The following is a 25,299-nucleotide window of genomic DNA, read 5'->3' as shown; positions in this document are numbered from 1 at the left end:
AAATAAATGCGATTCGCGGTTTCGATGTTAAAATAAATGCGATTCGCGGTTTCGATGTAAAAATAAATGCGATTCGCTGTTTCGATGTTAAAATAAATGCGATTCGCGGTTTCGATGTAAAAATAAATGCGATTCGCGGTTTCGATGTAAAAATAAATGCGATTCGCGGTTTCGATGTTAAAATAAATGCGATTCGCGGTTTCGATGTAAAAATAAATGCGATTCGCGGTTTCGATGTAAAAATAAATGCGATTCGCGGTTTCGATGTAAAAATAAATGCGATTCGCGGTTTCGATGTAAAAATAAATGCGATTCGCGGTTTCGATGTTAAAATAAATGCGATTCGCGGTTTCGATGTAAAAATAAATGCGATTCGCGGTTTCGATGTAAAAATAAATGCGATTCGCGGTTTCGATGTTAAAATAAATGCGATTCGCGGTTTCGATGTAAAAATAAATGCGATTCGCGGTTTCGATGTAAAAATAAATGCGATTCGCGGTTTCGATGTAAAAATAAATGCGATTCGCGGTTTCGATGTTAAAATAAATGCGATTCGCGGTTTCGATGTAAAAATAAATGCGATTCGCGGTTTCGATGTAAAATAAATGCGATTCGCGGTTTCGATATAAAAATAAATGCGATTCGCGGTTTCGATGTAAAAATAAATGCGATTCGCGGTTTCGATGTAAAAATAAATGCGATTCGCGGTTTCGATGTAAAAATAAATGCGATTCGCGGTTTCGATGTAAAAATAAATGCGATTCGCGGTTTCGATGTTAAAATAAATGCGATTCGCGGTTTCGATGTAAAATTAAATGCGATTCGCGGTTTCGATGTAAAAATAAATGCGATTCGCGGTTTCGATGTTAAAATAAATGCGATTCGCGGTTTCGATGTAAAAATAAATGCGATTCGCGGTTTCGATGTAAAAATAAATGCGATTCGCGGTTTCGATGTAAAAATAAATGCGATTCGCGGTTTCGATGTTAAAATAAATGCGATTCGCGGTTTCGATGTAAAAATAAATGCGATTCGCGGTTTCGATGTAAAATAAATGCGATTCGCGGTTTCGATGTAAAAATAAATGCGATTCGCGGTTTCGATGTAAAAATAAATGCGATTCGCGGTTTCGATGTAAAAATAAATGCGATTCGCGGTTTCGATGTAAAAATAAATGCGATTCGCGGTTTCGATGTAAAAATAAATGCGATTCGCGGTTTCGATGTTAAAATAAATGCGATTCGCGGTTTCGATGTAAAAATAAATGCGATTCGCGGTTTCGATGTTAAAATAAATGCGATTCGCGGTTTCGATGTTAAAATAAATGCGATTCGCGGTTTCGATGTAAAAATAAATGCGATTCGCGGTTTCGATGTAAAAATAAATGCGATTCGCGGTTTCGATGTAAAAATAAATGCGATTCGCGATTTCGATGTTAAAATAAATGCGATTCGCGGTTTCGATGTTAAAATAAATGCGATTCGCGGTTTCGATGTAAAAATAAATGCGATTCGCGGTTTCGATGTAAAAATAAATGCGATTCGCGGTTTCGATGTAAAAATAAATGCGATTCGCGGTTTCGATGTAAAAATAAATGCGATTCGCGGTTTCGATGTAAAAATAAATGCGATTCGCGGTTTCGATGTTAAAATAAATGCGATTCGCGGTTTCGATGTAAAAATAAATGCGATTCGCGGTTTCGATGTAAAAATAAATGCGATTCGCGGTTTCGATGTAAAAATAAATGCGATTCGCGGTTTCGATGTAAAAATAAATGCGATTCGCGGTTTCGATGTAAAAATAAATGCGATTCGCGGTTTCGATGTTAAAATAAATGCGATTCGCGGTTTCGATGTAAAAATAAATGCGATTCGCGGTTTCGATGTAAAAATAAATGCGATTCGCGGTTTCGATGTTAAAATAAATGCGATTCGCGGTTTCGATGTAAAAATAAATGCGATTCGCGGTTTCGATGTAAAAATAAATGCGATTCGCGGTTTCGATGTAAAAATAAATGCGATTCACGGTTTCGATGTTAAAATAAATGCGATTCGCGGTTTCGATGTAAAAATAAATGCGATTCGCGGTTTCGATGTAAAATAAATGCGATTCGCGGTTTCGATGTAAAAATAAATGCGATTCGCGGTTTCGATGTAAAAATAAATGCGATTCGCGGTTTCGATGTAAAAATAAATGCGATTCGCGGTTTCGATGTAAAAATAAATGCGATTCGCGGTTTCGATGTTAAAATAAATGCGATTCGCGGTTTCGATGTAAAAATAAATGCGATTCGCGGTTTTGATGTTAAAATAAATGCGATTCGCGGTTTCGATGTTAAAATAAATGCGATTCGCGGTTTCGATGTAAAAATAAATGCGATTCGCGGTTTCGATGTAAAAATAAATGCGATTCGCGGTTTCGATGTAAAAATAAATGCGATTCGCGGTTTCGATGTAAAAATAAATGCGATTCGCGGTTTCGATGTTAAAATAAATGCGATTCGCGGTTTCGATGTAAAAATAAATGCGATTCGCGGTTTCGATGTAAAAATAAATGCGATTCGCGGTTTCGATGTAAAAATAAATGCGATTCGCGGTTTCGATGTAAAAATAAATGCGATTCGCGGTTTCGATGTTAAAATAAATGCGATTCGCGGTTTCGATGTAAAAATAAATACGATTCGCGGTTTCGATGTAAAAATAAATGCGATTCGCGGTTTCGATGTAAAAATAAATGCGATTCGCGGTTTCGATGTAAAAATAAATGCGATTCGCGGTTTCGATGTAAAAATAAATGCGATTCGCGGTTTCGATGTTAAAATAAATGCGATTCGCGGTTTCGATGTAAAAATAAATGCGATTCGCGGTTTCGATGTTAAAATAAATGCGATTCGCGGTTTCGATGTAAAAATAAATGCGATTCGCGGTTTCGATGTAAAAATAAATGCGATTCGCGGTTTCGATGTAAAAATAAATGCGATTCGCGGTTTCGATGTAAAAATAAATGCGATTCGCGGTTTCGATGTAAAAATAAATGCGATTCGCGGTTTCGATGTAAAAATAAATGCGATTCGCGGTTTCGATGTTAAAATAAATGCGATTCGCGGTTTCGATGTAAAAATAAATGCGATTCGCGGTTTCGATGTTAAAATAAATGCGATTCGCGGTTTCGATGTTAAAATAAATGCGATTCGCGGTTTCGATGTAAAAATAAATGCGATTCGCGGTTTCGATGTAAAAATAAATGCGATTCGCGGTTTCGATGTAAAAATAAATGCGATTCGCGGTTTCGATGTAAAAATAAATGCGATTCGCGGTTTCGATGTTAAAATAAATGCGATTCGCGGTTTCGATGTAAAAATAAATGCGATTCGCGGTTTCGATGTAAAAATAAATGCGATTCGCGGTTTCGATGTAAAAATAAATGCGATTCGCGGTTTCGATGTAAAAATAAATGCGATTCGCGGTTTCGATGTTAAAATAAATGCGATTCGCGGTTTCGATGTAAAAATAAATACGATTCGCGGTTTCGATGTAAAAATAAATGCGATTCGCGGTTTCGATGTAAAAATAAATGCGATTCGCGGTTTCGATGTAAAAATAAATGCGATTCGCGGTTTCGATGTAAAAATAAATGCGATTCGCGGTTTCGATGTTAAAATAAATGCGATTCGCGGTTTCGATGTAAAAATAAATGCGATTCGCGGTTTCGATGTTAAAATAAATGCGATTCGCGGTTTCGATGTAAAAATAAATGCGATTCGCGGTTTCGATGTAAAAATAAATGCGATTCGCGGTTTCGATGTAAAAATAAATGCGATTCGCGGTTTCGATGTAAAAATAAATGCGATTCGCTGTTTCGGTGTAAAAATAAATGCGATTCGCGGTTTCGATGTAAAAATAAATGCGATTCGCGGTTTCGATGTAAAAATAAATGCGATTCGCGGTTTCGATGTAAAAATAAATGCGATTCGCGGTTTCGATGTAAAAATAAATGCGATTCGCGGTTTCGATGTAAAAATAAATGCGATTCGCGGTTTCGATGTAAAAATAAATGCGATTCGCGGTTTCGATGTAAAAATAAATGCGATTCGCGGTTTCGATGTAAAAATAAATGCGATTCGCGGTTTCGATGTTAAAATAAATGCGATTCGCGGTTTCGATGTAAAAATAAATGCGATTCGCGGTTTCGATGTTAAAATAAATGCGATTCGCGGTTTCGATGTTAAAATAAATGCGATTCGCGTTTTCGATGTAAAAAAAATCTCGATTCGACGTTTCGCATATAAATTTGTAAAAACCGGTAAATTGCCAATATACGCACAGCAGAGGTGGAAATGGGCTAAAACGTTGAGCTCTAAATATAGTCTTTGGGCGCGGACTATAATACTCGGACATAAGTACGTGAATTACTCGTGTCTAAGAAATCTCCATTGACCTACTAGCACTTAATATTAGTATTTTCGTTGGTGGCTGTCAAAGACTATATAAAGTTACGCGTAGCTTTATATAGTCTTTGGTGGCTGTGAAACAAGGTCTCATTTAAATTTTTAATACAGATATGTTAAACAGAGGCACACTTATGAGTAACTATGTCACATATGATACTATTAAACTAAAACATTTACGCTAGTAATAACATTACTGTACTAATTTACTACCATTTCACTAGTATTATTATCTATACACTCTTTTTAGAAACTTTTGCTGGGCGCCGCCATTATCGTACAGACAACCAACGAGCCAGCCCTCTACCGCATAAATTTCAACCCCCCAAATCCGGTTTTTCCCCGCGCATTTAAGTCTATTATCACAAATTATTTTATCTTTGTATCAAAGGAATTTTTAAAATGTAATAGAATAGTTATTGCTGAATGCAGCCAATGCAGCATACGTTTCTGTACTTATTACAAAATACGAGGCGAGCAACTCCAAAGCCGTTTTCGTTTCTCTCTCTCCTATCCCAGCTATCTGCTGCAGAAAATCTTGGTGCGCGCGGTGCAGTGGTGCCAGATCTTTTGGAAATTATTAATTATTTTTAATTTTATAACGCTAGTACGGTGCACCCAACAGCCTAGGAATCGTAGCACTACCAAAAGAAAAATCTATGTAGTTTAGATCTCAAAACGTAATTATTATACTTTAATAATGGAAATTAATTCGGCGGCGAAATGAAAATGTTTCGGCGGCGGCGGCGGCGGCGGCACCGCCGAAATTAAATTTATCGGCGGCGGCGTTTCGGCGTTATCTAAATAATCGGCGGCGGCGGCGGCGTTTGATCGGCGGCGCTATCCTCTAGATACGACTAATCATATTTTGGAAACAAGCCAGGTAAACGTTGGTGCGTCCCTTTAATTACCATATGCGGATAAAGGATTCTGAATAAACACGTGCAAATAAAAATGCATTCGTTACTTAAGCCGAATTTATACATTTGTTTTACGCGCCAAAACCGATCAGCAACTAAACGTCACCTTTACATTACCTAAGGTTATTCCTTTTTTTAAAAGTAATTAAAATGATTTTATTATTAACTATTACGTCAACATAATATCATTAAAACTCTGAAGCAGATTAAGGATTTTAAAATAAAAAACATATCAATTCGCATATTCAGATAAGGTTAACAGATTTTGCCTAAGAGAGATTTCGTTGATCTGATCAGATAAAAAATGTACGGTATACTAACTACATGGTTAGGCTATTCTCTTTATTCCTTTGCCACGCAAAAATGGAGGCATATTCAAGTTTAGCTGCTCAGCATAGTTACACGTTACACCCACACGACATTAATGTTTTAATTTTTGTGTCCGCTATACTCTGTTTGCTAAACTATATCGGACCGAAATTATTAAATGCGTGCGTACGTAGAGTGGCGGAGTGGTAAGCACTTTCGCCTCGCAGCGAGAGTAGCCGGGTTCGAGCCTAGCTTGAGGCACTGAGTTAAAACTAGGAACAACTCCTTCCGCGTTGAACTTGCAAGCTTTCTCCCAACGATTAAAGGGGTTTTTCTCCAAGTTCTTCGGTTTCCCCTTTCCGTAAAAACTTGTTGAGTTTAGCGGTATAAGTACGTGTAGGGAGCTGTACAGTTGGCTCGCATCGTGCGAAGGGCTTTGCACCATCCTCCCAGTAGCGGCGCTAAGGTTTTTTCACAGGTGGGCTAATTATTTTGTGGCCCCTAAGAATTTTGTGGCCCTTATACAACTTTAGTGAGCCCTTAAAAAATTTCCAGGAAGCGAGAAGAGCAAGGTCGTCGCGTTTACTGACCTTGTATCCGACACGTGCATGCCCGGGGTATTTCCCTAAAAGCCTAAATTCCCTTAAGCCCCTTTCTTTTCTTTCTATTGTCCATTCAACTTTCTCTCAATTTCCGCTCCCTATCTGTTTATGGTCTACTATCTTCTTGAGTAAACGGATTGATTTTGAAAGATTTTTTTTTCAGAAAAACGTTTCTTGGCATTAAAAACAATTTCTAGAGATAAAGAAAATTAATAAATTGAAATATGTGGCCTCTTAATTATAAATATGTGGCCCTTTTAATATAAATATGTGGCCCCTCTCAGAAATGCAGGGGGGCTAAAGCCCACTTCAGCCCACCCTTAGCGCCGCTACTGCATTTAAGGTCTCTAGATAAATTGGACTTAAGGCCGTGGTTCGGTTATTAGCTTAGCTGATTATTATTATTACCAAAGCGGAAAAATTCAAAAACATCGTGCCAGCTTGTTTTAAATATTAAACACTTTAAGACTAGGAGCAACAAACACAACACCCCACACAAGGAGAACGCAACCCGTCAAAACTCGTTCGTTTTCTTGTGTACATTTTTCATTGGTTAGAATAAAATTTTGCAGTCAAAAATCAAACACCGGTAAATTGTGCGGTGGTTTATAAACAAATATTATAAAATAAAATTCTTACGCGCGATTTATTTTTTTGGCTTTTGGCCAGTTTTGGGCTCAGTTTGCCCCACTGTGCGTCAGAAGGGGAAATATCGGAAATCGTCTTCCCCCTTTTCGTAAAACGTTCAACTTTAAGGGCCGTCCAATGAAATTTGTACACAACACTGCGTGTTTAAAGGCTAGCTGCCTTCTCCTTGAGTTGGTTGCTCCTAACTTTATGATTATCCATGGAAAATAGAGACAGGCATGGAATTATTTAAAATTTATTTTAAAATAAAATAACAACTGAGCTTTCAACACGCGGGTCTTCGTCACAGTGAAAGCTTGTTCCGTTTACACTTCTCATTTCAATTCCAATTAGTCGTATAAATTGTCTGGATAAAATAATTGGCCTTTGAGAGTTGTTGTCAAGAATCGCTTTTTGACGCCTACAAGATTAGTTACATTCTTCACAATCACAAGCCTCGAAACTTCAGCCAATAATAATAATTTAAGGAAACCTTTTTTAAACTATTTAAATATGTTGAACATTCGATCTAGGCATATTCACATATAAGTAGATCAGAACGCTATTAAACATTTGCCTTGTTTTAAATTAGTGCAATAGTCGTTTCCCAAAAAAAGCGTTGTTCAAACAATGTTATAATGACGATAATAATAATAATACAGATATTTTAGTATCTATTTATAAAAGGGAATCACGGGAAATTGTTAACGAGTAAATTCACGATTTTCTCTTAACTTATAATTACCAAGGTGAAAACGTGTTATCGACGATGGGTTCCTGAAGTGCAAAAGTCAACGTGTGCTCAAAATAGCGATAAAAGCCGGGTTAAGCAAGCCATCCTAAACGTATACGGGGAACTGGTGTAAACGTACTCTATTTTGTACAATCTAATCTCCTTCGTGTTCCCCGACACGTTTTCAAGAGGATGGCTTAACCCGCCTATTGTCGCGAAAACGAGATATTTTGGTGTTCACTTTCGCCTCGCAGCTATTGTAATTTAAAGTGATGTTGGATTTGAAAATGTTTTTTTTCCCCTAAAATAGGCTTCCTTGCGCTGCTTTTCTTGCAGAATAATGATTTTGTTCTCAAAAGAGCAGTTCACGGAAGAGAGGTAGTTTCAAAGATACACTTTGAGGATGTGGCAGAGAGTTAGATAATCTCCTCATAAGCGATGTGCCAGATACTTCCGATTCCACTCGATACGGGTCACTTTAGAGTTTCGTCATTTCTTCGGATTCGATACCCGTTTCGTAAGTTTCTCGTTCGTCCGTTAGTGCAGGGATCATCGGGATGACCTCCGGGTTCTCGAAGGAGACATTCGCCATTTCATGGTCATTATCCGGGAGAGCGTTTTTGATATTTAACAATGTCGGATATTCGGACTTCATTTCGATATTTCTCTCTTTGAATTTTTCGACCAAGTCCAAGTAATACTGAAAAACAAATTATTTTCATTAGCTTCAGTTTTTTAAACGTATTTAATTACACTTAAATAAAAGACTACGTTAAGACGGCCATCATGGCTAAATTTCCTCGCGCCACAATTAGGGGGGGGGGGAGAAAAAGTTACCGCCGCGACGTGTGGGTCAATCGCCTCAAGGGTGGCGTCAGGAGATTTTCCTAAATTGGGGTCCCCCGTTCCTCAATTGTGGGGCCCCATTCGGAGCCCCTCAAGTCGATTTGTGGTCGCCTAGGTAGGCTATAGCCTGTCTCGGCTACCCCTCGGAAAAGTTCAGTCTAAGGGAATCATCGAAATACCGGAATGATTCGATTAGCTTTGAGAGTTAAAAGACTAGTGTACTAGCAAACCGTGAACTTGTATCTCGAAGTGTCATCAAGGTTTATGTTTCGAAACTTACCCCGGAAACCTCGTTCGATAGTTTCCTTTCGAAAAACTCTTCCAAATTGGCAAAGTTCGGCCTTTTGAACTGCTCCTCTTGCCAACATTGCAACATTATTTGGTATCTGCGTTTTAAAAATAATGACTCTTGTCAATATCAGGTATTGGAGTTCGTAGGGACAAAGTTAATGAGTGCTTAAAGGATCGTGTTAAAGTGTTAAAGAAAGTGTAAGAACTGGTTTCCTTTCCCGTCACACAGAAATAAATAAATTTTTGGTACGCAGTGAGTGGATTTCAACTCATTGTCATAAAAAGAGCAATTGAAATAAATTCTTTGAAAAATATGTTAAGAAAGTGTTAAAGTGAATAAAATTCTTTGAAATTGTTGTTTAAAACGTTTGTTTGAAAATGGAGCTTAGATCTCTTACACGTCATCAGGCGCGTGTTCCGGTTTCTTCATCCGGTATCCGCTTTTCAGCTTCTGGAAGAAGTCCTCGTCCAAGACCATTCCGGGATACGGCTCGGCCCCCAGAGAAAAGATCTCCCACAGAAGAACGCCGAACGACCACCTGCGCAGAGCGGACAGCGTCAGTTCCAGTCAAATCGAACATTTGCAGAATGTGGTTGCGGAATGGCCACATTTTTCATCATTATTTCAGTACGCGCATGGGACAGTTAAATTGTTTAATTTTCTGGTCAAAAGTGATTAAAAAAATAACTCAATGCACCACCATAGGAAACTATTGCGGTTAATCGGGTCACATTGGTGGTGGCAAACCCTTCATGCCTCAAGAATCAACCATTCCCTTCACTTTAGCCCGTTTGAAAAATATTACATTTTGGCCAACACGGGTCGCAAAGCACTCTAGTTTTAACAACAATGTCGGGAACAAAGATTCATCCAATGAAATTTGTACGCAACACTGCGTTAGCGTGTTTAAAGGCTAGTTGCAATCTCCTTGTGTTTGTTGCTCCTAGCTGCCACAATCTGGCAAAAGTCGCATGATGGCTTAGGCCTTAGGTGGTGCCTTGGGTATTAGCCTAGCTAGCCTAGCTAACTCGGCTCCTCTTGAGCCGAAAGTGCTAACCACCCCACCTGGGGCGATGCCCGGGGTAGCCCAGGTAGGGCAAGACCCATCTCAAAAGTCTAAAGGGCCCCAAAATCCTATTAAAGAGGCGCGAAATAATACAAAAATTATTTTGAAACTATTCAATCTGCCCAATATTTCCTTAAAAGTACGGTTCAAACAACAATATAGTAATTTAGAACAGCTTAAAACGAAAAGGTTGCTAATTTTAAAAAAGTTTTTCTTTACGGAACAGTTCAAACTACAAAATACGCCAGAATAATTGCACTAGTACATTTTGAAAGTGTACAAATTTCAACTGTCGTTTTCATGAACGATAAATCTGAGACAATTCTGCAACGACCTTTGCGGTTTCAATGGGATTATATTCCTCAGATACACCCTAATTGGCTCAGTTTTTTAATGTCTAATTACTTTTAATAAACATCAATGTAATGTAGCCGCCAACGTGTCTTGAACGGAGAATCTAATTAGTTTTAAGATTCACCTCGCCCACAAAACAATAAGCAGCGCCAAATAAGTTACAAGCCACAGGAGGGGACTAGTCGGAAATGCTGGAGGTTAGATTCCCTTTAAGTGTAAAATACTCACACGTCACTTTGAACAGTGTAAACATTGTCCGATAACGACTCCAGCGCATTCCATTTGATCGGAACTAAACCCTTTAAATAAACAAAATAAAATAAGAGGAATTATATTTAAATATTTAATAAAATTTGCTGTAGAAGCTTTGGCTTTTGAATGGATTGTTCGAATTCCCCATTAGGGGTTCGTATTTAAATTGAATATCAAAATATGAATTCAGTGCGATGATATTTCGGATAACAATGAAAATTTAATCATGCCTAAATATGGGGCTCAAGTGAGCAACTCATTTGTGAAACAATATTCTTGCTCCTCCAAAACGCTTGATATTAAAATAAATTTAATAAATAAATTTTGATTAATTAATTTTAAATTTTGGAATTTGATAGTTTGACAACCTCACGGAAGCTTGATACCTCTAGTGGCGGGAATTGGAAGCTAGAGTGGAGATTAATTTTGTTGCGCCACGGCCATTTAGTGGAAAATAAAATATTGCTTTTCAATTGATTTTGTTTTTAGTTTTTTTAAATAAATAGGAACAATTGAAGGAAATATTTTTTCTACAAAAAGGTACAATTGCTTTAAAACAAATATATTTTGAAAATATAACAAAGCCACAATCAATATGTTATAATGAATTTTCTTGTTTCTTTTGTTCTAAGAGCTAACTCTACATTTCTCCAAAGAGGTGGAATTTTTAGGAAGACATCAACTAATTGCTGTTGGGGTAATTTTGTAAAATACTTTTCGACCTCTGAAATATTTAGTTTTTTAAATATAGCTGACTTCGGTTGAGACTACTTTATTGAATTGAATAATACGCTTTTCGTCGTTTGGCTAAGATGAAAGTGAAGAATCCTTCGAATAAGCTGTTCATCGTTCAAATGGGATCGATCAAACGGTACAGGCGCTCTTGGCCCAACAGACTCCGACGAATCTTACTCCTCATCTATTCTTAACTTTCTTTGACCGCGAGTAGCTGATGTAGGTTGTGCCGCAGACATTCATTAGAAATTAAAGTAACCAAGAACGTGTTTAGGGGCAGAGCACTTTTCAGCCGAAGAGAAACCACGCCCCTCCGCCAATCACCGTGTAATCTCTTCCCCAATTCTAGCCGTAAGAATTGAAGACACTCAGTCCGCGAATCATGAAAACAGAGGCCATTGTTGCGCCTCCATATTCCCCAGTTGAGCTGAAAGTTTTCTGGAAATAACAAAATGCGAAACTCACTTTGCTCTGCATCGTGTAAGCGGCGTAATTGTAAATGTCTTTGGTGAGGCCGAAGTCGCAAATCTTGACAATGTTAAAATCGGACAACAAGACGTTTCTCGCCGCCAAATCCCGATGAATCAGCTGAAATGGAAACCAATAAAGTATACAAAAACTTTGGAAGTCACAATTTCTCAGAGCCCTACATCGAAGACTAATTAGGCATTTTAATTGAGGTTACAAATCAAACTCTTCATTTCATTATCCATGAGATGGAAATCTCTTCGTAAGTAGGCGTATTATACACTTCTGGTAAATGACAACTTTATGTTAGGCTTCATTTTCTTCAATTAAGTTCCTATCAGCCACCCGATTACTTAAATATAGGTTAAAATGGGGTTTGATTGAATTGCCATTCCCGATGGAACTTGGCTGATGGAGAATCAAAGGATTGCTACAGTAGCGCTCTCTATGATTACTTCGTCGATTAAATATAAGACCAGTGTCCCGAACTAAAGTAGTCGATAACAGTTAAAGATACACGTTCAATTGGTAGAAATAATAGTTGAATATAGTACCCATGGAAACCCGTGTGAAGATATCTATTTCAGCGGGTTTACGAAATCAAGATAGAATAACCGGATAGGCTATTTTCTAACGCTTATCGTAAGCAACTGGGCATTGTCAACTGTTTGGTATATGGGCTATTACTTTTAATGTTAAGCGTAACGAATAAACACATAATTTGGGTCTAAAGGGAATGGTGTAAAATTGTGTCAATGAAAAGCAAAATGTCCGAACCTTTTGCGACGACAAATGCGTCATTCCTCTGGCTACTTGGAAGGAATAAGACCACAGGTCCTGAACTTTAATCGTCCGCTTGATCTGGTCGTTTTCCGCGCTTCGAATCGATTCCTCGTCTTCAATTGACGCATCGATAGTCATATCATCACTACTCTTCAAACCGATATCCTCGATTTCTCGATCAACTTCAGTGTCGAAACAGTTCCGGTATTTGAACAAGAAATCCCGAAGATTTCCAAACGGACAGTATTCCACAACCAACATCAGCTCTCCTTTCAAATCAAACGACACTATTTCATTTACAAACTCTGATTCGTATACGTCAAATAAGGTTTTGTGTTTTGCGTTTCTTTCCTACAAAAGTTACGTATTGTTTGCAACAATAGTAGTACTTTTTAATCTTTTTTCTCATGACAATACGTTGGGAGCCAATGTTACCCCTCGTAAATAAGATTGGACAGTTTTCTAAATTAAGTAAATACTCTGGCCCAGCTGAAATATATTAGCAGCATTATCCTTAAAATGTATTGAATTATATTTAAAATTAAGAATCATTTTCCATTTTCACATAAATCAAAAGGATTTCTTTTTCTGGACGGTTTCAAACCGGCATTTAGAACAATTGACGTCAGCGTTCTCGTCAGGCTGCTAATTGTTGCAAGCATTTTACAACGAGCATTCAAAATGACAGTGCTTTTAAACCCTTCACAATAAAATTTACGATTAAAACGTAATAAACAATGCTCATCATGAGGTACCGACTTACTGAACTAGTTCTTGAAATTGGCGGTACTTTTATCAAATGAATTAGTTTAGAAATATCAGAGGTTTAGCGATTCAGATTATGAGAGGATATTGACACGATTTTAAGGGTTCTTGCTTTAAAGACATTCTTTATTAGTTCTACTTGATTTCTTTCACCCCTTCGAGGGAATACCAATTGGACGGTTGGCCGACTTTGGACTGCACGTTGCATACTTAGATCGACCGTACATTTTTGAAGGACTTCCGGCTACGACATTACGCTTAAGACGCGCTCTTGGCTTCGTCCGCTTTTTGAGCACGTGCTGGGACCTTTTCGCGGAAATTGGTTTTAAAGTTGCCTATTTTAATCACGGTGCCCGCTCTTCTGTTCAGGTTTCTGTTTCGCATCGCTCTGTAGAGTTTGTGTGTGTGGAGTTAATAACTACTCGGTTTAAGCTAAGACCATTTACACTTGGACTGCAATGAAGGTAAGCGTTGTTGTTAGGCTAGTGTCGCCGCTACCCCAACGCCACCATCGTTATTTAGAGGCAACTCTCGTCCACAAGGGAATTCGGGCTGAAAAAACTCGTTCACTTCGCGCTCAGCGTTGCCAGACGTCCTCTAATTATAGGAAAAATCTATAATTTTGCCACAAAATTTTCGGTGTCCTATAATTTTAACAGTGTACTATATAGGGCGTTTTTTCCGATTTTTCGATATTGATGACCTATAAATCCTATAATCTTAAAATATCTTATTGTAAGCGTTAACCGTCGAAGAATTTCTCGGATCGCAGCCGACAAATGCGATGAATAAATGCGTTTTTATTATTTTTAATATTTTATTTGTTTTTATTTAAAAGGTTTTATTATTAATGGGTTTATTTGAAAGTGAAATTTTATCAAACATCAGTGGTATATCCGATGCAAAATTGAAATTACCGCCAAATACAATGTGACCTAAATTTTTTAGTCCTTGGGCCTATAATTTGATTTTGGCTATCTGGCAACCCTGGTCGCGCTTCTTTCGTTCATAGCGTCGCCCTCCTCTCCCGACCAGGCTTGGAAATAAGGTTTATTTCTAAAGTGGTCTATTTGGCCAGTGACTCCCATGTCTTGAATTATTTAAGGGGTCACGTAGACCAGTTGGTTAATAATACGGTAGAATATTTTGCATTAATAAACTGGACACTGGACTAGTTAACCCCTAGCTTTTGAATAAAAAAACTGGTCCGAGCAATAAATAAACTGGTCTTTGACCCATTGACTACCACTTATTACCAAGTCTGCTTCCGACATTTTAGTCGGTCGGCCCGCGAGTCGTGATCAGAGGTGGGCAAAAATGGTGAGCGAATTCTGAAATGAACGCTCAGACCTTTTTAATTTGAGTGATCAATTAAGCTAGTGCTCAATACTGCCGATGCTATTTTCTCTGAACCAGCTCAGGCCGAGCGCCGTAAAATTCTCTCAGTCACTGATCGTTCACGGTGCGTTGATCGAAATCGGCTGATCGACACGCTAGCCTGCTCAATTTGAAGCGCCACGTCCTCCAGCGGCGGGATAATTCGTTCACTAGAAAGCGCTGACGGTGGGCTGAGTGAGATCAAGCCGAGATAAGCGGTAGTTTTTAGTTCCACATCGAGATATATATATATATATATATATATATCGAAGCGGGACTATTGCTACGGATGGATTGTCGTTAAGTGTTTGTCGTGCAAAAGCAACGACACGGTAGATGGAGATGCGAAAAATAAATTATATAAATTACCTTATTGGCGGCGCCGGGACTCGAACCCAGAGAGCCGCTGGCCGCGTTATTTCTATTACCGACGAATTTACCAACCGAATCACGCAGCTCTGTTCAAATTAAACTCGGAACTTCTAGTCGTTTTTAGCGACGCGGGGGGATTTGTCTAGTTAAGTTATCGCAATTGTCGTTCCTTTTTCCGCCTTATTTTACGTATATTTACGGCGTTTAAGGTCAAGTGAACCTCAAACTTTGCCACCCCCCCCCACCCAGTGGATTTTCACGAAGGGTGACACGGGCGTGGCGGGAAGTTTGAATTACAGTGTGGGGCTATACAACTTTTCCCGATGGCCAGTTTCAGGTCTGTCAGGTAAACAGGGGGCACAATTTCGACCCCCCTTATCGAAACCGTGTATGGTCAGAAGTAACAAATAAGGGTGGCACTTTCTTATCGAAACCGTGTTTGATCAGAAGTAACAAATAAGTGTGGCACTTTCTTATCGAAACCGTGTATGGTCAGAAGTAATAAATAAGTGTGGCACTTTCTTATCGAAACCGTGTATAGTCAGAAGTAATAAATAAGAGTGGCACTTTCTTATCGAAACCGTGTATAGTCAGAAGTAATAAATAAGAGTGGCACTTACTTATCGAAGTCGTTTATGTGTGGCACAAAATAATATTATCGCCTTCTTGGCGAACTTGTATAGTTTGTATAGTTGGTCCAGAGATTTGGTCTCATTCGATAGAACTCTTTGACGCGCACGCAGTGCCGTTAATTTCCGCCCCCTCCGAACAACTCATCGCACAGAGCCACTGACCCGTCTTCAACTTATTTCCTATTTTCCGCAAAATTACATTCATGGGTATTTTTATGATGCATTTGCGAATTTACATGACTTTTGGTGCCTAAACTACCCAAATGTTTGATATAAATATCCTACATTATACACATTTCAATCCCAGTTTAAGAATTTCTTTAAATCATATTTCCACTAATTTCAATAATTTAAAAGAATTATGTTCGTCATGTTTTGCTTACATGGCCTCAACAGCTTTTGTATTGCTTTGCCTACCTGTGTCTACTAAGGGTGTATGGGTTTGTCCACCCGAATACGCTGATGTGGAACTAATGTTACGGCCTGGGCCGACTTTTTAACATTGGAATTTCTCATCCCACTAAACGACGGTGTAGACTGTTTCTCAGAATTCGCTCACAGCGCGGTGAGAAAAAATTATACGAATAATATTTTATTGTCGATTTTTTTACTCAATGCACTTTTTAATGAAATAATTTATAAGAAATGAAACTTTTTTCTCACAGCGCTTTGAGCGAATTCTGGGAAACAGTCTACACCGTCGTTTAGTGGGATGAGAAATTCCAATGTTAAAAAACTACCGCTTCTCTCGGCGCGATCTCACTCAGCCCGCCATCAGCGCTTTCTAGTGAACGAATTATCCCGCCGCTAGGGGAAGCGGCGCTTCAAATTGAGCAGGCTAGCGCCTCAATCGGCCGATTTCGCTCACCGCATCGTGAATTATCACTGACTGAGCGAACAAATCGGCGATCACCCTGAGCTGGCTCAATTTATCTTTCTCGCTTAACAAGATCAACCGACCTTCGTATTTGAAGTGCTCACTCGTTTCGCGAGGATTTTCAAAAATGAACGCTCACAATGTTTGCCCACCTCTGGACTCGTGACCAATTTTCACCCGTTATTTACGGCGTCAAGGCTTAAGTGGAAACCACATGGCATAGTTTATTGAAATTCCACCTAAAACATTTTGGGAACTTGTTGAAGGTATGTTTCATTAGGAATTTTCAAAATTTTTAAGGAAATGTTTTTAATCATTTTTATCATGGTGTTAGATACTCGTCCACCCGCTTGAAATGAAGAGGAGCCCCGAGCCCGAGAAAAACAGCGGAAGAGAGCGCGAGCCGTTCGCCTCCTAAAGAAGGAGTTACTTTCGCGGATTTTCTCCACTTGGTAGTGTTTTGTAGCGGGCACTACGAAATTGGAGTTATCACGTTGGCATTGTAGTCTAGGTGTAAATGGTCTTAGGTTTAAGTTATTGACAACCAACATTTAATTTTAAAACTGGGGTGAACAATGTGGCTTCGCTGACTTTGCCCTGATCCGGTCAGTATTCTTTTTTACCCTAGATGGCGCAGCCTACGTCATTACATAGGGTTATTTGAAGGGGATAAATATTTAAACAGGTAAAAATTACACACTTCACACACGGCTATCGTCCAAAGTGACATAATTATCACATGTGTGCCAATGTAATCGTTTTTGAAATGAATATAACACACGAAGTAAAAGTGGTGCGGGAAGGAGTGAGGGCAGTGTTGGGCATTAATCAATTAAATTTTCAATCTATTAATTATTTGACTAAAATATTATTGCAATTAAATTAATTGTAACTAAGCGATTATTTGCACATTGCAATTAATTTAATTGCAATTAAAATATTTATAATTAAACCATTAATTGTACGTTGCAATTAATATAATCAAAATTTCAATTAAATTAATTGCCCAATGCAATTAATTTAATTGAAATTAAACCATTAATCGTCCATCGAAATTATATTAATTGGAATTAAATTTAATTGGAATTTAATCATTAATTCGACATTGCAATTAAATTAATATCAATTAAAATTAGTTGCAATTAAACCATTAATTCCACATTGCAATTAGTTTATTTGGATTAATACCTGTTAATTTACGTTTTGATGGTTAAAATTATCAATTAAAACTAACAATTAAGTACCCTATTTAACTTTACGGATATCAGATGAACACGATTAATATATATTTATGCATATGAAATTGCTCTTAGATATATTGCTTCATTCATAAAATTTAACACTACTCATTGGTAGGAAACATGACTTTCATAATATCAAAAGTGACATAATTACCTGTATTTTAATATGCTAAAGGTTCAATGAATGCTCGACTCGAGATCGACCACATAAAAGACTATTTATTGTCGCCTTCTGGATCATTTTTTAGTATATGGTAGTATATCGTAGGTAGATGGCGAAAGCATCTCCACAGAACGACAAAAAATACAAAAATACACTTGGTTTGACAAGTGCTACTTAGTTCCTCCGTTCCTCACTACGAGGCGTTATTTGTTGGTTTTAACTTCCTTCCCTCCCCAAGGCATACATTCCCTTCTCCCCTCCCAACTTGTATTTCGCTCGTAACATTCATTAAGAAATAGGTCCGATTGACACACTTTTGGTAATTATGTCAATTTTGATAATATTAATTTTTTTATTATTTTCTTTGTGTGTCATTCATATTTCTTTAGTTTGTCGAATGTAACTATAAACTAGCAAAAGTTACAAGTAGCGACGTGTTTGTTTGTTTTGTAGGCGGTTGGCACGGCACGCAGTGCAAAGGGTACTTGCCTTTCGCTCCAGATAGGCCAGATTAATTTTAAGGATACCGCACACTCCAATTGTACAACTAGAGCAAAATGGCGCTCAATCAAGATCGCGCCTAGCGGCCGTCTTAAACAAATTAAGAAGTGTTGGTGATTCATCTGCAAAAATAAAGAGAGCAGTAAAATAATTCTTCATAAAGCATATAGTTTACATAATTATAATAGAAGCAAACATTAAAATCCTATATTGACCGCACCTCTCTACTACGTAGTTTTTTTGCTTCAGTTAAATCATTCTGCGTCATTTTGTCTTTAAATATCAATATAAAATCACCCTAAAAACTGAACCGGATTAACACTAATGGGGGCCCTGTGCCAAGTATAATTTGGGGCCCTTATTTTTGGACTTTTATAATGTCTAAACGCAAAACACCAAAAGAATAGGTACATTAGCTCTGAAAATGTTGTAGGGTCACGTCACTTGGTTACTTTCCATCGATCTTACAAAGTCCGTAGCGCGCGCATTTTTTTATTAACGTGGCTCGCGCAAAATCGCAAGAGTTTCTTCCGTGTAAGAAATTAGGAATTAGTGCACGCAACACCTCCGAGGCTCTGAATAAGCCCCAACCTCAGAGGCCACTAAGTTAGCCCCAACTTCTTAGGTCTCCTTGGATAGCCCCAACTTCGGGGGCCCTGTACCATAGCAACCTTGACACATAACTTAATACGGCCGTGCCTCCGCCCAATTTTTTTTCCGCAACAAAGTTCCTTAAGTAGCCCAATTTGGCGGGAAATCGCCCATCTGGCAACTCTGTTTCGCTCCCACTTACTACGCTACGCATTTTCCGTCGCACTACACATTGGTTCGGACGCCACTCTCCAGTCCGCGCCTTTTACAATAATCTGTTTTAATTGTTAGTGTTTAATCAAATGTATTTAATGATTGAAAATTGATTAGTTGTTACTTATGAAAAGTCACGATTAATAATTGGTTGGTTTTTAATTGTGAATACAGTATATAACAATTAATCAATTGTTAATCGTGAGTTTTTACAATCACAATTAATTAATTGTTAATTTTTATAGTCGTGACTAACAATTTATTAAATGTTAATTGTTAATTGTGAAGTCACGATTAACAATTGGTTAGTTTTTAATTGCGACTACAGTATATAACAATCAAAAAAATTTTAATCGTGAGTTTTCACAATTACAATTAATTAATTGTTAATTTTTATAGCCGTGATTAACAATTAATTAATTGTATAGTTTTAGTTGCCCCAGCAATTAAAATTTGCCCAACACTGAGTGAGGGTAGTCATTGGGAATGAAGTGCAAAAGTAAAAACAGTGTCACCTGGTGACAGCTTCGAGAACTAAGGAAGCACTGTGGGAGGCTGGCAGACTTATTATTATTTTGCATTGTCCATCCTAGCCTAGCCTTCTATGTGGTCTATGTCGAATTCTCGATAGCAGCACTCGGTAAATCTTTAGCATTGCAAAGTAAAGGAACATTTGGTAATTATGTCACTTTTGCTATAATTCATTATTTCGACTAACACACACACACACCCTTATCAAACATAATTATTGACTTTTAATGACGTGTTTACAGGTTACCGAATTAAATGTGTGACTCACCGTTCCAGAAGTTCGTGGTGACAGCTCCGAGAAGGTTGACAACGTTGATGTGCCTGTCCAAATGGATCAGGATTTCCAGCTCGGCCAACAAGGCTGATCGTTGCAATGGGTTGGAGAAATCTAAAATTCAAACAATTCAAATTGTCAAATATAACAGTTTCTTCAATATATTTCTAAATAAATTATTAATATTAGCTTAGAGTTAAGTCTAAAATATTATCAGGCACAAAATGAACTACCAAGATTTAATATTAATATTAATAAAAATATTTTCGGAAAAGAAAATAAAATTTAAGGTATCACTTAGAGCATATCCAAAGACTATGTGAAGCTATCGGTTACATAGACTGGAAACTCGGAACCTAAAAAGTATTGTCAATTTCTCCCAAGCGTACCATAGTATTGGCGGAAGGACCTAAAAAACTGAACCGATCTGCCATCTATCTTTAATGGATGGTATGAAAAGTAAATTCTTAAGGTAAATATTTAATGGACAAATAACGGCATCAAACATTTTGTCAACATTATTAATAAAATCGGCAGTGTATACAGTTTCTGACTCTAGTTTTCGAAATGCAATACAAATTTACGTTCCGGTAGATACTGCGTGAGTGTCAGATTTATATACTGGTATGGCCTAAAATAGTGAGCAGCTCTGGGCAGTTTTAAAATTGGATTTGGGCAGTGCTATTAATCGTGAGTGTATCGCAAAAAAGTATGATACATTTAAAATGGCCGATTATCTCATGAGAGATGTCGCGTTTGACGGGTCTTTCCGAAACATATCGACAAACGCCGCCAATTTTGCTGAACTAAGATACTTATTTTTAGCCCTTTTTTCTCTCATAATTTTGTTAAAATATTTATCCGCTACAAATTCTGAATTCAGCGCTTTTATAGCTCATTGAAATTATGTTTTAGGGGTTCAATTTGTATTTGGACGGTTCTAAAAAATCCTTATTTTAGCCCCTTTATACTGGGATATCAATTAATTCTATAATCACCAGTGGTCTCATCATTTATATCCCGCGCAAGCGTCCACAGCCCTAACGGGTGACGAAACCGCCACTTACCACTGACAGACACACCTTTGACAACCATCCTCACTTCGCGCGGAGCTGTTGGGAATAAGGATGGATGCTGAAACGCCATCAAAAGATACCCAGCTCACCGAGATCGATAGCCAACCCGCGGAAGTAAAGGCATCAAAAGGTGGACAAAGGGCACATTGCGACCCAGTCCATCCCGCACTGCTGGCACCAGAGCACCGGTGAGATTCCAAAAGGCGAGGAAGCAAAAGCCACATCGCCTCATACGGAGAACCGCAGCCACGAAGCCGGAAACAAATTCTGCCAGAGCCTTGACAAAAACCAGTTTCCGTCCCCCTGACCGAAGTCGGAGGTTAAGGGTATGTGTAGTCAGAAATTTATATACCAGTGCTCCAATCGCAATCATGGCGGCTTACTACACCAATGGTCTCATTAAAATGCCCTACGCCAGCGTCCACACGCCCGGATAGTTGTACCCTACTACTGATGGTCTCACCCTCGACGCGAGCCACTCATCCCGAATAAAGACGCGGCAATGGGGCGACCAGCTTCAACTTCGTGCACAGCTGGAGGATAGAGAGTGGAGCCGAAACTTAGTTACCAGCCCCTACCTGACCGAAGTCGGAGGAGGAGATAGGACCATTTGATCACCAGTTATTGCACACCGTGACCCGTTATGGGCTGAGGTGAAGGGTAGGACTATTTGACCACGGCTAACATGTGCCGGAGCACCACTCCTTTATCGGTTACAAAAACTGAACCCCGACTCCCCGGTAAAGCCACCAGTTATTGCACACCGTGGCCCATAAGGTTCCAGCATATTCTGCGTGTAAAAATATCCGGGCTGCGTCCTGGCTCTCATATTTGAAATCGATGTGAGATTAATAGTTTTTTTTAGTTTCCGCGCAAGCTGAAGTGGTCTTGAACAGTGGCGGCGGAATAGGAGGGTACTTAGGAAGTACAATGTATGTATTTGTACCCCCCAAATTACACTCTGAAAAATATCTTATTTTAAATATCTAAAATTTGGTTACGGAGGAATCAACTAAGCCAAACTTTTGGAATCAAGGCAGAACGACGTACTATTACTTCTTGGCGTAAATGAAATAATTGAACGAGCTTTATGCGAAATTCGTATTTCGATGAAACAAACGTCTATTTGAAATTGGCAATATTAACAAATTTATTTTTTGGTAATAACATACACTTTTAAGTTAAAAGGAACAGAATATGTAAACGAGACAAAAAGAACATTGTCTGTCTAATTGTTAATCTATGAAAATAAACGAATTCATTTGGAGTTGGAATCAGAAGAAAGTATTTGCTCCTGCTGGAATGCTAAGTCAGATATTTTCTAGATCACGTTGGCAATGCTTAAACAACAATAAATCCAGCTTCTAATTGGTTGATAGAGTTCCACGGATTAATGTTAAATTCGGATCACTAAAGTTGTCTCAGGTAGCAGACATCTAATTTATTAAGATGAGTGTTTGTATATATGTTTGTCCGCTATAGGAATGTTTAGTTTTCAACTTAGGCCGACCACATTTGGTATCCTATCTCATGGTACCCTTACTGTGGTTTTCGACAGTTATACGGTCGGCAAAACAACTTCAATTAATTGAATTAATTAAATAATTAGGTATATCCGCTATATACAAGATACTACACTTTGATCTTAGCCAAAAAGCCGAGTTTTTCAATTCAGAGTCTCGTCACTGGCGCTTTTTCCTTGGTTATACAAATAGGCATATTTCTCCGGGAAGTACCGGGTACCCCAGCTAGGGTTTATATAAATGTATATTTTCGAGCAAAAATTTAAGTAGCAGACTGGTACCTTTCAGAGTTTTAACAGCAACAACTGAAACCGCTTCTTTGGTGATTCCCCGAGCTGTGGCCTTGACGACTTTGCCGAAAGCTCCTTGTCCCAAAATGTCCCCCAATTCGAGTCTGTCCTTCGGGAATTCCCATTTCTGGTCGTAGAAGTGCAGGTCCGGATGGGGTCCCACGACATCTGGCTCAAATTGCTTGTTAGGTTTGCCAATGTACCGAGCGTCTGCCGACCGTCTTTGGTTCATTCTTCTCTATTTCATGAAAACAATAAGTACTTTACTGGACACTGAAAAGAGTACCGTTCCTTACCTCCTTTTACAAAACAATATAATTTATATAAATAACGTTATAGGCTTCCCTTTGTACGGGGATGGGAACGCTTTGCTCACTTGGCAAAATGAAGTGTTTGACGACCTGCTCGTAGCAAACATTTCATTTCAAGCAAACTTCGAAGAAGTACGCCATTGAATCCGATAGGGTCAAAATTGCTTTATAATTGTATTTTGTTCAGTTGCAACTACAATCGCTAGATATCATAATTTGTTTTTAAATATACGATTCCAAATTGTGGCACTGGGTGAAAAATCGGAACTATTCCTTCCGCGTTGATTTTGCAAGTTCTCTCCCCACTGGTTAATGGGGTTTTCCCGAGTTCTTCGGTTTACCCTTTCCATAAAAACTTGTAGAGGTTAACGGTAATAGTTAGTGTAGGGAGCTGTTGGCTCGCGTGGCACGAAAAGCTTTCCACCACCCTCCTACGCATTGTAACCCGGCCACCTGTTTAAAAGACAATATAAGTCGCAAGATGACTTGGGTCTAGGGTGGTGCAAAGGCTGATTATTAGAATTATTGCTGTTAATCAAAGCGAATAAAAAAGGTGAATACCTTCTTTAGGCGGAAATAAATGACAGCGACGGTGACGGATAACAAGATAATGACCACGAATGAAATGATGACGAACTGCCATTTGGAGGAATCGGCAACCGATGGTCCCGCGTACAATCGCACGTCAAACGTTCTTCGTATTTCTCCCTCTTCGTCGGTGGAGAGGCATTTGTACACTCCTTCGGCCTCCTTGGACGCGATGAACTTCAACACTTCGACGTTGAACGCATTCAGCGCCACGTTGTCCTTGAACCAACTGATATTCGGTGGCAGGATTCCCTGGCGGTAGCTGCAGTCCAGTTCGACGGCTTCTTCCTCGAAGGGAAACTTGGGAATTGGTTTCAATAATTCTGAAACGGTTCAAATTAAAATATTAATACTAAAAGGTTAGGTTAGTTTTAAAAACGTTGCTCGATGACTTGGGCCTAAGGTGGTGCCTTGGGTATAAGCCTAGCTGATTATTATTAAAGACGCTAATTGAAATTATTTAATTATTATTAATTATTATTTGATTTAATAATGCTTTGAAGGTTTTTGTCCAAATTAAAAGATTAATACTAAAAGGTAAGGTTATATTTATGGACGGTATTTTAAATTATCAATCTTTTTGTAGTTTTTTTAATAATGCTTCGAACGATTAAGTTGACCAAAGCAAAACATATTAGTAAAACTACCGTTTATTGTATGTGATAATCAAAGTACCATCAAGTGGTTTTTGAATCAGTTTTTGAGTACGAAATAGACTTCGAGCTTGGAAAAAATAGTGGCAACGGTTTTAATACTTGTAAACTAAATTTTAGAGATATATTATTGAAAGCGCAGACGAGTTTCACGGATTCGATATAAACCTCGGTGATAGACTACAATCCACCCGAAAATATAAATTAATCGCCTACGTTCTTTCGAATTCCTATAGGTACAAGTAAGAACAACTCTTACCAACTTTCCCGAAACTGTAATTAGCTTTGAATCCAACATTCTCATCAGATGGGTCCGATTTGAAAACGAGGCGTAGGTGTCTTCCGGTAGATGAGATTTTGAAAGGCTCGTGACTTCCGCAATATCTTTGCCCGTTCTTGCTCGAAACAGCAGGAGGTGCGTAGAGGATTTCCAAATAATCACATTCGCATTTGCCTTTGCAAATCTCTAAATCGAAACTTTCAATATGAACTTGAATATTTTGGTTTTCGGGAGCTACAGAAAAAAATTACCTTGTTAAATACATTCTATGTGTAAAGTCCGTTTGTTTATAAGCCTATAATATTGTTCCATAGGTTTATTAATTTTTAAAAATCAATCAAGAATTTTGTTCCGTAAGTTTAGCCCATGAACTATTGAACAATATGGTTCAGTAAGATTACTAATTTACCCGTATCTCTATAATATTGTTCCATAAGTACATCTATCAGACAGTTAGTCTTAGAACACCAACAAAATCACAAGTACGCCACTTGTTTAATGACACTAATTGTATTTAGTGTCTTTGTATACCAAATAATCACGTTTACACCACGTGTAGAATCACAAGAAATTAATTTAGTGTCGTAGAAAACTGTACTAACACGTG

General features: G+C 38.3%; 2 protein-coding genes across 2 annotated transcripts in view; both read right to left on the bottom strand.

Annotated features, from left to right (window-relative positions):
* Positions 1-7,323: 7,323 nt before the first annotated feature.
* On the bottom strand, positions 7,324-10,492 carry LOC149961254 (platelet-derived growth factor receptor alpha-like). Its single transcript, XM_090170383.1, has 4 exons — positions 10,425-10,492; positions 9,174-9,314; positions 8,765-8,870; positions 7,324-8,338 (listed from the first exon to the last, which is right to left on the bottom strand). The coding sequence occupies exons 2-4, from the start codon at positions 9,251-9,253 to the stop codon at positions 8,117-8,119; spliced, it is 408 nt and encodes a 135-aa protein (XP_090026509.1). The 5' UTR covers positions 9,254-9,314; positions 10,425-10,492; the 3' UTR covers positions 7,324-8,116.
* Positions 10,493-11,459: 967 nt separating this feature from the next.
* The window catches only part of LOC149961253 (uncharacterized), a 37,686-nt gene continuing 23,846 nt past the window's right edge, over positions 11,460-25,299 (bottom strand). Inside the window, exons 10-16 of the mRNA XM_090155616.1 lie at positions 24,672-24,926; positions 23,733-24,082; positions 22,852-23,098; positions 19,966-20,085; positions 12,429-12,703; positions 11,649-11,771; positions 11,460-11,528 (exon numbers count right to left, since the gene is read on the bottom strand). Of these exons, the coding sequence (XP_090011742.1) occupies positions 11,472-11,528; positions 11,649-11,771; positions 12,429-12,703; positions 19,966-20,085; positions 22,852-23,098; positions 23,733-24,082; positions 24,672-24,926 (1,427 nt within the window). The 3' untranslated portion in view covers positions 11,460-11,471. The remainder of the gene's footprint in view (positions 11,529-11,648; positions 11,772-12,428; positions 12,704-19,965; positions 20,086-22,851; positions 23,099-23,732; positions 24,083-24,671; positions 24,927-25,299) is intronic.

Source organism: Leiobunum rupestre, chromosome 1 (assembly GCF_980474605.1).
Source record: "Leiobunum rupestre chromosome 1, qqLeiRupe1.1.hap1, whole genome shotgun sequence".
In the NCBI taxonomy this organism is placed as follows: Eukaryota; Metazoa; Arthropoda; class Arachnida; order Opiliones; family Sclerosomatidae; genus Leiobunum; species Leiobunum rupestre.
This window is presented reverse-complemented; position numbering and strand designations above follow the sequence as displayed.